Below are 13260 nucleotides of genomic sequence, written 5' to 3'. Positions count from 1 at the left end.
AAAAGCACGTAGCCATCCATGACAGCACTCCAGTCACGCGAGCTATGCCACCATGTCTCTGTAATGGCAATGAGATCATGGCCCTGCGACTGCACACAGATCTCTAGTTCTTCCTGTTTGTTCCCCATGCTGCGTGCATTGGTGTACAGGCATTTCAGAGAGGTGATCGAGCATGCAGGTTTCCCAGGAAGGGTAAAAGAGGATCCTCCATAGCCACATCCCATACACACTTCCTTGGCTGCATTCACCTGCTGGAGGCATCCCGACTTAAGCTGTCTTTTGCCAACTACCCTGGCACTATAACTCTCCCCTTCCCCCATCTTTCCTAGTTTAAAGTCCTACTTACCAGGTTGGCCAACCTGTTGGCAAAGACCCGCAAGCCAATCATCCTTGTAGGCTCAGGTCCCCAGAAACGGAGGGAAAAGACCTGTTTCATAGACTGTAGTCTTTTCCAAATTCTGCTAAACAGTTTTGACATCAGCTAGAAGTTCCTAGATACATCTGGTGCTACAAGAGCTAAGAAATGTAAAGCATGTCACAACCAGCTTTATATTAAACAAACACTTTTTTAACTCCATAATACAGAACTGAGGAGGAACTGGCAAATACTGAACTGCAGAGAGACTGGTGACATTGCTTCTTTTACTCTCATTTAGGCATTTTTCTGCAGCTTATAAGTTGGTCTATATCTTTTAAAACTCCAGGATTCCTCATTTGCTGTTTGATGCCAAAAGTTGCTCTGATGACAAACAAATGAAATCATTTCTGAGAACTGCCAGATGTCTGCCTCCCATACTCTTAAGCGAAAATATGATTAAAGTAGTTAAGGTAATCTCTATTACTCAGCATTCACTGTTTTGTCTGTGAACTGAGGCTTGCTGAGGCTTGATTAGTGAGGACTGATTGTGACAATTCATATCTAGGAATTTCCTGAGGCAGCTTCGCACCACTGCAATATGTCTTCTTAATCCCTGATTTTAGAAGCTGGTAGGGAATTACAAGAGCAAGATTACTCTGTACTTGCTCAATTTCTTATGAACTTAAGCATCAGCTGTAACCACAGAGAGAGTAAAGTGAGCTACATGAATCTTTGATCTGACCTAGTGATTCTTATGTTACAACTTTACTGGTCACTCATGATATTCAAAGCCCTGTTTATTAAAGAAATTATTCTTCCTGAACCATCTTGATTTACTACAGTTAATTCATCCAGTGGTACATCAAGCACTAAGACAAAACTGTCAAGTACAGGAACAGGTTTTCCTCAGAAGCTGGACCTACCCTCTAAAATTTGTACATATTCAATCAGAATGATCTGATTCAGATCATCTGATCAGAAATCACACCGATCTCAGAATGAAATATGTAACCTAAAGCTTCCAAATGTTTTCCTACAGCTTCCATTCTCACTGACACAGAAAAAGAACCTATCAATTAACCAAAGTAATGCAAAAACTAGCTGGAAGGAACTACATCAACACTGACAATACGATGATAAATACTAGTAGGCTAAAGAGAAGTGACCAGAAAAAAATGGAAAAGGAAAGCTCCCACAGAATCGTACTGAGAATGCCAGTGAAAGCTTTGTAAGCAAGATTATATGAAACAAAACAAAGGGTAGCAAGAGCAAAGGCAAAGAGATAAGACAAACTAGGAGAGAGGGAGAGGGCAGGTAGGCTGTCCAGCCACTACCTACATGAGGATACAGAAGTGCATGCTGCACCAGTTCATCCAAAAGGGAAATTATAAGCCCATTTTAGTGATTCAGAGTGAGGTTTTGTGAGAAAGATGAGCTAGTAGAGCTCTGCCACCAAAAAAGGCAGTCCTGCCCCTCTCTTGCACTGCCTCTGGAAACCGGAGACTGACACTTACATCTCAATCAAAGCTTTCTCACTTTTGCTAGGTTAGTTTTTTACCATTTTAATCTAGTCCCAGAACTAATATTGCAGTCCTAAAATCACTAAATTGTCTACCAATTCAGAGGATTCTTGTTGCCTCCCGTAGTCTTGCAATGCAGGAATACAATTGGCATTAGAGAGACAATTATCTCATCCGCAGAGAAAACAACAAAACCCCTCATTTTGACTGTTATATTGTTCCACCTCCCCGAAAAGGAAAAAAATACTCTTTTAGATCAAAAATAAAACAAACAATGGTTAATTTATAGCACAGCTGAAGGAAAAAAAAATGAACTATTCCCATGAGGAAGTAATCTTGGACTTTCAATGCCACCAGTGAAAAGATCCATCTACCTGTTCAAACAGGAGAAACTGGCTATTTCTGCAAGATGATGGTTGCTTAATCTGCAAATGTCATTTTGGAAAACTGATAATTTTTCTGCTTTTAAATACCACTTTGAATCTTCCCGGAACATGTGAATTACATGCATTACAGCTTATTGTACCATCCTAATATATGACAATTTGTAAGCAGAGTGGAACACTAGGTACACCAATCTAGCAATCAAGTTTTATAAAATAAAATTTCTATAGTAATAGTTTTGGTGTTTTGTGTACCGCGCAGCCTGAATTGGTGCAATTTCTTTACAGCTAATTTCTTTAATATTTGGAAGCATAGCATCCTTCACTGAAAAATGGAGATTATTTTTAAGTCCATTCAAAGACAATAAAAAAAAAAAAGAACAAACTTTCACCATTAGACGGGTTTTAAACGCTATGATTAGACATGCAATGCCACCAGTAATGACTTACCAATGCAGTCATTCCTCCTTCAAGGTATTATTATATTTGACTAGATTTTATACTGTGACTCTAAACATTAGGCCTTGTTTTTGTTTTTTTTCCTTTATTAACGTGTATATTGGGAACTGAGAAAACTAAGTGCTATTTAAAATTTTTTTTTAATTCACTAAAATAGTCAAGCAACCACGCAACAGAGCCCTCAAATAGAAAGAAAAACTAACACAAAAACACACAATCACAATCCTTTAGATTCTGAAACAACCTTCTTCACTTGTTTTCACTTGTTTACATCATGTTTAGCAGAGTAAGTGATAATGAAGTCTTCCAATTAAGATTGTTTCAGAAAACAAAACATCCTTGGGAAGAGGGCCTGTAAGGGAGAGAGGATTATGGAAAAAATGAGTAGGCTGCCTTGACTAATATCTTACTCTCTTGCAGAATCATCTCTTCACAATAGCTGAATAAGAAGACATTCTAATTCTTAGCAGTCTCTAAATGAGCATTTTGGTTACGTGCAATTTTTTTTTTAATTGATTGAATTTGGTTTTTCATTTGTGGGGTTATTACCTGAAGATTTCACCTGCTAGATTGATCTTCTAGAGTAAAGACAAGAGGAAAATTATGTTTCCAGATGCTGCATCTTAACAATACTAACAGCGTATTTGCACATTTGTTGTCTTAATTTAGATTTGAACCATATTTGGAAGCATCGTTAATTTTTCCTAAAATCAACTATGCATACAAAGACCAAAAGCAAATCAAAAAAAGGATTCAAGAAATATCAAATTCACTACATATGTGAACTTCAGACCTATTTGGGTCAGATTTTTATCGTGTCCTCATCAGACAGTTTCTTCTTTCTCCCTGAAAGGCTCAGAATGAGACAGGTTAGCTTTGCTTCTTTTCAGCAGGTTTGCAACTGTAATCAAGAAAGTTTATCAGCAACTAAGTGAATGGGATTAGGTATCTGATGTTTTTGAATGCTGCAGAAATACTACTGCTAATAACTTTTTCCTGTTTTGACATAAAATATAGAATAAGCATTTCTAGAAATTTGTAGAAAAGTACAAAATTATGTACCAATTGATACGGTATTAAAGGGACAAACAAGGTTTTATTGCTGGTGTATTGATCCGTTCTTATATTACTAGCCATTTTCAATTACTAGCCAGTTATTCAAGCTTATTTACCTTAAAATATAATATTTTTTTCATCTCATCTTTCTTCAAAGACCCTAGCAAGTGGCAGACTTCAGTTTTTAATAACGTAAAACATCTAATGATGTATTTCTTTAATAAAATTCATAAGTCATCATCACATTTATGATTATTCCAGTCCTATGAAATTTATCAATACCAGTGCTTGCTAGCATGAATAGTACCATTAATTTAAGTGGGACTCATCACACTAGTATATCCTATGCTTAATAGGAATTACTGGCAAGAGTAGACCCTGTAAACAGCTAAGTACAGCTATTTCAAATTTAAGCTACTGTGTTACAATCATCTGGAAAAGAAAGATAAAACGTTATCCATAAAAGCATATCCTAAAATCCAGTTTATCTGTAAATTTAATCAACAGCTGTATATACTTATTCTACTCTTTTCCATCAACAGAAAAGGAACAGAATCCATTTCTCATCATTCCCAAATACATCCTCCTAGCCAATCTATCATTTCTTTGCAGGGTGCTAATATCAATGCTTCTTAAACTCACTATAAAATTTGTCAGTTTTGTGAAGTTTGCAAAATTTGCACTAGGAACATTAGCATTGTTCCACATTTAGAACTGCAATTTGTGGAGAAATACATGATTGTGCAATTAGGCTATCAATAGTCCAGTCCCAAATGTTTGATTTACCGGATGAGCTTAAACAAAAGGATGGAAAATTCTACTCAGCCTCTTCTGAAAGTTTTGAAAATTAAGTATTACAAGCATTTCCTTGAATCTTTGTATCAAGGGTAGTGATCCTGATACTGAAGACTGGTTATATGACCTGAAAAAAAATAGCATTATTCTAAGTGACACTGTACAGTAACGACTAATATACAACAGACGCTAGTTATATCACTAGACCTCATAGCCACCACTTCTCTGGGCAGGGCACAGAATAAGGAGGCAACAAGTCTTTTAAAAAGCGCACCCAAAAAACAAGTATTCTAAATTACAGAATTAACATGTAGCTTTCCTTCAGTATCTGCCAACTACTTGAACTTTCAAGTCTCATTTGCTTTACTATTCTGAAACTTTGTGACTGCCTGCTATGATTAGAAGTATATTGGAGAGGTGATTTGTCTCATAATCAGTATTCTGCTACTATATAATAATCTTAGGTTTCAGTTGCATACAGATTCCTTCTCCTGCTATTGCATCGTATGCACTAAACTGTAAACAGAGCACGCTATCCATAAAAGCATATGGAACCCTACACAAATCTCCTTGATATCAGATCTGAAAGGTCTCAAAGCAACTGTACACAGCCTTCTTTGACCATCAAGATCTATACCTTGTTGAAACTAGGTGACACTGAGGAAAAATGATGATGTACAGAGTCTTCTGTTTTGCCCTACAAACAGATGCAACTACGGAACTTTAGATAGAAGTACGCTGTGTTAGAAACAAAATACAGCTGCAGTAAGATACAGCTGCAATAAAAACAGATACACATTTTAAATTCAGAAAATTATTACTTCTCAATGTCTCATATAAAGAGTTGGGCAGATTAAACTGAGAGCCACAGATAACATGGCTTCGAAAAAACCCTACACAAAACAACTACTGTTCAGGCTGTGCCTGAAATTCTACTATAAACATTGTTTATCATAAATTATAAATCACACATTCAAGCTGACCAGAGACAATTTCAGTAACACTTTTCCACCAATTCAGAATGAGATGTTTTATGAAATTACAAGTTAGCATGATTTAACATTCATACTTTGGTAGTATTCATAGGTCAACCAGTTATGTCTAAATACTGTACCAGCATATAAGAGATGGCAGTTCTTGTCTCCTCCCTATCAAATCTGTCAGAGATGAAATAAAACAAGTGAATGGGATGGTGAGTTGCAGAGACTGCATAACAACAGCATGCTTACAGTTCTTTACAGTCAGAAACAGAGATCTTATATCACCATTAATCTGGCTAGGATCAGATTACAAATGTCTGTTTTCCTTTTCGAGAACAAACGACTTAAAAGAGCCTGCAAAGTTTGGGGTGAAGCAAATTCAGTTGCCACGGGTAAAAGATGGGAAACGTAGAGAAAGTTATATAATTGACACATGAAAATGAAGCTGGTTTTTGGGCTTAGGACTTCTGTTAGTCTCTTCTGTAAGTTAAAAAACAAAAAAAAAAAAAAAGACAAAGACCTTGATAAGAATGTGTCTAATCACATTCAGGATTTTTAAAAAAATACACATTCTTCCTCCTATTACCTCAGGTATTTTTCTTGCAGTAAAAACTACAGCAGGCATATTCAGAGACCATCTCTACAAAATGTTCCTCATAGATTTCTTTTACATTGTGCCAGGCTGGACACAGAGTTATCTGCCTGTATGAATTCTTGTTTTCAGCTAGCTTTCACGTTAGACCCCTGCCTATAAAGTTCTGCTGGAATTGCTCTACAAGGGCCTCCTCTGTATGTAGCAATTTCTCCATGACTTCAGGACACCTAAGCACAATTCTGCAGCAGGTCTAATTTTTTTTTTCCCTGTGCTAACATCAAGATAGAAACATTTCCCATACTAAACATTCCTTTCCTCTTCAACAAACATAAATTCAGAATTTTTATGAGAGAACCTTTATAATATTTGGAACACGAACGGTTCAGTTCTTTCCACATACACAGTGGAAAAAAGCACTTCATTGTTGGGGCTGCTGCATAGTCATGCTCAATATAAAATGAAAGTCTACAGAAGCACTTTGCTCCAATTTATTCCTCACTTCTTCTTTTTCTTAAGTCAAAATCTACACGAGTCCAAAACCTGGGCCATTGCAGGGCCACTGTAGCTCTATAAAGACAACATATTTGAAGAATTTTAGTTACAGAGGAATAAGCTGACTTTGTTATATTGTCGATCTGCACATTCTCCCAACAAAAGTTTAACAAGAGTACTATTTCCAGAAGGACTGACTGATTAAGAGAAAAAAGAGGAGCATTATATTCATACAAACTTCCAAGCTTTTTTTCCCCCCAAAGCAAAATAATTTGGACTATCAGAGGCCATTTCTTAATTACACAGTCACACAACACTGCTTCACTAATAGCCCCACAAAAGTATTATTCCAGTTAGAGATAATTTGTGCACCATTTGGGGATTTGAAAAACTCCAGAAAATTGAACTATATCTCTTCACGGTGACTGTGCACAGAATTACAGTTCCGAGTAGATTTGTGGAGCAGAACCTTTTATTTTATAAAACTCGAAAGGTTAAATTCGCTATAGAGCCAAGATTTAAGATTTCTTAATATCTGAGCAAATTAGGGTGACTAAACACAGAACTACAGTTCTGAGCAGATTTGTGAAGCAGAACCTTTTATTTTGTAAAACTCAAAAGATTAAATTCACTACAGAGCCAAGATTTAAGATTTCTTAATATTTGGGCATATGCTCTCACCTCCATCAGACCTTTTATACAAAACTTTATCTGGAGCTCCTTGAACTTGTCAAATGGTTAATGATTTGTCAACTTTCTCCTTAAATACTGTGAGATCTAATTCTCAACACTGTAAATGATCCAATCTTTGGTATAGATTGATTGTATGAATTAGACATGATACTACAGCATGCACCAGCACAGTATATATTAACTATAATTAGAAAGAACAGAAATTATTCCTACTTTCATTAAGGTCGTAAAACAACAAGGCTCAGTAAAATTTAGAAGTAATAGATAAAAGATCTTCAACTCCCTCTGAAAACTCCTTATATTTTGCTATGCTAGTACTAATTAAAGTACTAAATAAAATAATTATCTGTTTAAATACCACAATAGTTTCTAACCAATCACTGTAGAAATGATCAAAGCAAGTTTCAGTTCTTCCAATTTTCCTCAACATCTGTAAATCTTTGACAAAAATACAATACTTTTCAATGATAATTTAGATAAATAAATCGGACCAGAGGTAAGGCAAAGGTGCTAAATCAAGACAAGACTGCCCCTCAGTGGCAGTATGTTGGTATAAAATACAACTATAAAATAATATTCTGAGTATTAATTTTTACCATTCAGGGACGAATGCTCCATTAAATCATCATTTTTCAAAACTTTAGTATTGTTATGAATCAGAACTTTTTAGCTCATATGATTTAATAATTAATGAATTTAAATGTTTATATCATCAGGTATAAATATTTACTCTAAAATGACAACTGCCAAATACATTGGTCTATTATAACAGAGTGTTTTGTGGTTGGGTGAGTGCATACGTTTACATTTCCCTTTTATTTTTAAAGATGAGAGGCTGCAATGCTCAAATTGTTTATTTTTTTCTGTGCCATAAGCAATAAGAAAGAATGTAGTAGTTGTTTGCAGAAATTAAAAACTACAGTCTCTGAATTGCCCATTAGACTTGCTGCATATTCCAGACTGTATTAATTCAGTCAAAGAGGATACCAAAGTAAAGCTTTGCCATACTTCAGAGTATTGTTCACACACACACACACACGCACAGCTTTCAAATCCTATCCTGAAACACTGCCTGGACCCCCCTCCTCCATATGGTAGAGATTATAGAAATATGTGTCAAGGACATTCGCTACCATAGGATTAAAGAAATAGTCCCCCACCTCAGCTGAGCACTGAGAAGAACTGATGGGTACTTACAATTGCATGGTAGAACTGGATTAGAACATATGCCCATTTCACTTTGTATGTTCATTAGCATTTGCTTAGACATGGTACCTAATCTGGTTATCTCAATATTCTTGCCAATTTAAACATAAGCAGGCCCTGAAGCATTGCTATAGCTTAATTTCTTTTAGAACTAAACCATTTCTTCAGTCATATTTAACATCCTTAGCTGCAAAAAATATAGTCATGGATGATGACACCTGGTGGCAATGATCACTGCATTAACAACTGTTTTACAGAACAGTATAATCATGAAGCGATTCACTAGCTTCCAAGCGTGATGGCCAATGCATGGGAGTCTGAAACCTTCCGCAAGTTACAGTAAGGAAGTTCTACTCAGTTATATTGATGGGAAATCCTCTTCAAGTAAAGGAGTTCTACTTACTAATTGTAACTTTGTCTTTATCCCCCAGCATGATATTGTTTGGAGTGAGATCTCGATGAACAATCCTTTTCTCTTTATGCAAATAACGAAGAGCTAGGCAAAGCTTAAAAACAAAAAGAAAGAGCCTTACAAAGATTCTACTGCAACCTAAATAAAGGCAAATAAAATTATGTTCATATCTTGTATTAGCTACGTAATAAGCATTACTTTGTCATTTATTATTAGCCTGAGAAACATAAATGGCACTACTAATTACATGCAGGAATGTTTCAACGAAAAAAACACCAATCCTTACTTGGATAAATATATTCCATATTCTTTCTTCTGTAAACTGCTGTTGCTTTTCCTTCAAAGAATGAAAGTGTTCTCCCAGTGGCACCCCCTCTATGAACTCCATGACTATGTATAACCTGTCATCTACATAAAAGAAAATGAAATGAAATATATTTATACAGAAGATGTTTGAAAATAGAATATTTGAGGTTAAATATATTAAAATAGCTGCTATTTTTTACTTTTTTTTTAAATTTATTTGTACATGCAAATACATTTTAATCCTAGTTCCACTCCTTGTTAATCCAATTTTTCCTCAATACCCATTTCTACCATGGCAACTATAAGGAACTCACTGCCTCATAACTACTCAATGGGCAGGTGTAGGTAGCCTACACTTCATTAAAAAGACGACATGGCTGAGCAACCTATATCATTCAATCTACCAGCCTGCCCAGCATTCCAATTTTGAATTTTGGATCCTTAACTGTACAGGATGAGGACCACACTTGCTACATGCTTACATTGCATCTAGTTTTACTAATATAGAACTATCACTATTTCGCAACCTTTTTTTTCAGTTTTAAAGCAATATAAGCATGTCTGAACTGTAATAGTTCTCTAAGAAAATATTAGCACTTACTGCTCAAATTAGACAATTCTTCCCAGTTGTAAGTACTCTTATTATATATTTCTATTTCTTCACTAGGTACAATGTAGTAATTCTCTACATTTATACTTACTTTCCAAGAAGGTTCTATGATAGCGTACAATATTTGGATGATAAAGCTACAACAAGGAAAGAAATTTAGATGTTTAAGATAGTTAGACTGATGGCACAATATTTATAATGTTTAGCTATGCACTGGAAGGAAGAAAATAGTGATGATGAAACAACATTTTTTAGATTTCTTAATATTATTCTTAATAATTCTTAATATTGAATTCCAACCAAAAACAGAAGTTCAAAACATTGACCACTATTTCTATTTACTCAGCATTTAAAACTGGATTGTGCCGTGCCATTAAATATGCATACTATGTGTACCAATGGGATTTCTTCATTCTGTTTGCACAGCACACAGGTAACAAGAATTCCACAAAGTTGCCTATGAACTGCAGTGCAATAGACCTTTCTCTGCTACCCCAAAAATAAAGAAGTGTTGCAAATTACTAGAGCAAGCAGAAGAAAAAACAGCATGGTTGCTATTCACTCTCCTCTTAATAACCAGAACAGTCCAAAGACAGGCAGTTACACCTGCCTCAAAGTACTGGCTTTCATAGCCTACAAACCCTAAATCTGATTGATCTTTTTTTTTTTTTTTTTAACAGATTTCCAATTATAGCAATGACTATTTTCTCACTGTATTTTAAACCCAGGAATAATTAATTGGAACAAAGACTCATTAGTTTTCTATTGCCACCTTAATTTATTGAATTCTTTAAAGAAAGTTGGAATACTTCCAGTAGAAAAAGTCAAAATCTTCAGTAACAAGTATGTGCACTGCTGCTAATATCACAGCAAGAATTTATGCAATATTGACAGCTTTCATGCACAGAGGGCCAATATTGTACTGATCAGACAAAAACACTACCAGCAGCTGGAAGCCCTATTATATAAGAGCTCACCAACAATAGTGCTAACAAGAGAACACCCATACATGAAACTAGAGTCCATGCGACATACCTGCTCTTTAATGATGGTTAATTCAGAGACGATGTTCTTTACATTACTGTCTCTGTCTTTTTTGTCCTTTCCAAAAGCTGGATTGTGTAAATTGACTTCTTTCATTGCTAGAAGATTTTGTCCATTATGCTTTCTAACCTAAGAAGAAGATAAAAACCCTGTAAAATTAATATAGTATGAGGACAGAAAGGATATTATTATGGCTAGCAGATTAGTTACTTGAGTCCAAACTTGCCTCACAAAAATCAAAATAGTTTTTTTCCCGTGTGTATGATGTGATTAGCCATAAGAACTGGAGCCCCACAATGCAGTTAGTAGTATCTTGCTGAACTTGCTGCAGTGTTTTAAGGAACATTATCAGCCCCCAATGTTGCTTTTCAGATAAAACATGTTTGAACTTCTGTGGTTCTACAGAGATTTGTTAAACTTTCTATAAACAGCAGTTCTGTCTATTGCAAGTAATCAAAAGAAAGTAAAAGTAGCATTTAGTATACCTAAGAGAGATACTGGTCAATTTTACACATACAGAGATGTCAAAAATCGCAGTAAATGCTAGGAAAAAAGAAATGCAGAACTATAAGCAACAAGCCCAGAACCGAAAAAGGCTTTTCAACACCTGCATTCCCTTGATGAAATCCAAAGAAAGCCAGTTAGTACCTAAAATAAGTATTAGACCCTCTTTGTGAAGCTTCTCCCAAAACCTGTAGTTAACATCAAAAGGGAAGTTTACCTTATATACACTTCCAAAAGCTCCACTGCCAAGGTGTTCTAAAATTGCATAATTGCCTATATGTTTTGTAGGTGCCTTATTCTGATTGATGTTCTCAATGCTTTCAGCAATTTGCTTCAATTCATCATCCTGTTTATAAATTAAATGATAAATATAAATATAAAATATTTTATGCATTTCCTGTGCCAGGAATGGGCAAAGAATCTATCTGCTTAACTCTATGAAACTTTTTACTTACCTTTAACAAATTCAGCTTTGATACCAGCTCTTCATAAGCACTGATATCACGAACATAATGTCCAATATCAATGAAGATTTCAAACAAGTCAGTAGGGAAAAGTCTACAAAGATTTAACATTTTGATATATTTTAGAAACAGTGTTCACAGAAGCTATTAATCTACAGCAGAGACTTTTTAATGTTTATTATTACTTCTTACTTTATAACCTAAATAACACACTTATTTTTGACTAATCTATTCAGATCTTAACTCCCTAGCACTATACTTTATACATAGGAAATAAAGGAGCTTTCAAAAGTTAGAATTCAACCTCAGTGCATTGGGTGCTAATATAAGTGCCAGTTGTCCAACAAGGGCTAGCCTCTTTAAAGTCAATGGATCTCCTGAATATAATGATATCCTACACTATTTTACACTGAGCTTTTAGTCATTTTCATTTTTTCCCTGTTGTATTTCATTCTGTGCTTACAGGCATTTATCCAGGATCCTTCTTGTATTAATTGATATGGTTAGTACCTGCCTGCATTCAAAGAATTATTACACCCATCTTAAAATTTTTTATCCCAGAAGGCTTCTAGACTAAAAGATATGGAAAGGACTGAGGGCAGTAGAAAGGCCACATATATAATACCTAAGAGACACAATATTTTGTTAGTGACAAGCTTAACTGGAGGTTTGTTTCTTTCTTTTTAAAGTTATAGTAGGAATGGAAATATTGAAAAGTAAGGCAGGTGAAAACAAATGAAAGACAGCAAAACAGGCATTCAGATTCTAAAGCTTGACCCTAGCTCTGAACATTCATTACAAGCTGGGGCCCTTTCACTAGAAAAAGTTCACAAATTCCACTTCTTTTAAAAGAAGTAAGATAAAAGATATATTTAGAATTCTAGCAATTTATGATGCAGAATAAATCATTAGAGAAACACTACTGACAGTCAGAACCCAGAGGCAGTGCAATTGCTATCCTAATCCCACAAATCAAAGTACCAGGTTATACACAGCTTTTGTATTCTATCTGGTAAAACTTTGCCATCATTCTAGTAAAAATGGGTAACTGATGAAAGACATTTTCTCCTTACTGATCCAAACCTTTCAGGAATACTCCTAAGTATCTCTGCTTGATGCACAGTCGCTCCTATGTGAAGGAGTGGAGGGCGAGCAGAGAAAAAATTTACTGCTCCCAGTTATTTGCTAGATCCAGGCCTGTAACTCACACCTGGTACTGTTTTGCTAAACCACACTTTTATCCTGAAGATTATCTCCAACAGTCCTAAAACTTCCCTCAACATATTTTAAACCTTGATTCATGGGGCAGGAAGGAGCCACTGCAGACCCAGGTCTTCTAGCATGTATGCAACCCAAGTCCCCATACTGGATGTCTAAATCATG

At 35.4% G+C, this 13260-nt stretch overlaps 1 protein-coding gene across 1 annotated transcript in view; it reads right to left on the bottom strand.

The window, feature by feature from the left end:
• Nucleotides 1-13260, bottom strand: part of NEK10 (NIMA related kinase 10) — a 99935-nt gene that overhangs the window by 67146 nt on the left and 19529 nt on the right. The window contains exons 16-21 of the mRNA XM_013950730.2: nt 11869-11971; nt 11631-11759; nt 10901-11038; nt 9957-10002; nt 9236-9357; nt 8941-9043 (exon numbers count right to left, since the gene is read on the bottom strand). Of these exons, the coding sequence (XP_013806184.2) occupies nt 8941-9043; nt 9236-9357; nt 9957-10002; nt 10901-11038; nt 11631-11759; nt 11869-11971 (641 nt within the window). The remainder of the gene's footprint in view (nt 1-8940; nt 9044-9235; nt 9358-9956; nt 10003-10900; nt 11039-11630; nt 11760-11868; nt 11972-13260) is intronic.

This window comes from Apteryx mantelli, chromosome 2, assembly GCF_036417845.1.
Source record: "Apteryx mantelli isolate bAptMan1 chromosome 2, bAptMan1.hap1, whole genome shotgun sequence".
NCBI lineage: Eukaryota > Metazoa > Chordata > Aves > Apterygiformes > Apterygidae > Apteryx > Apteryx mantelli.
The sequence above is the reverse complement of the archived record's forward strand: the minus strand, read 5'-3'. Positions and strand labels throughout refer to the sequence as shown.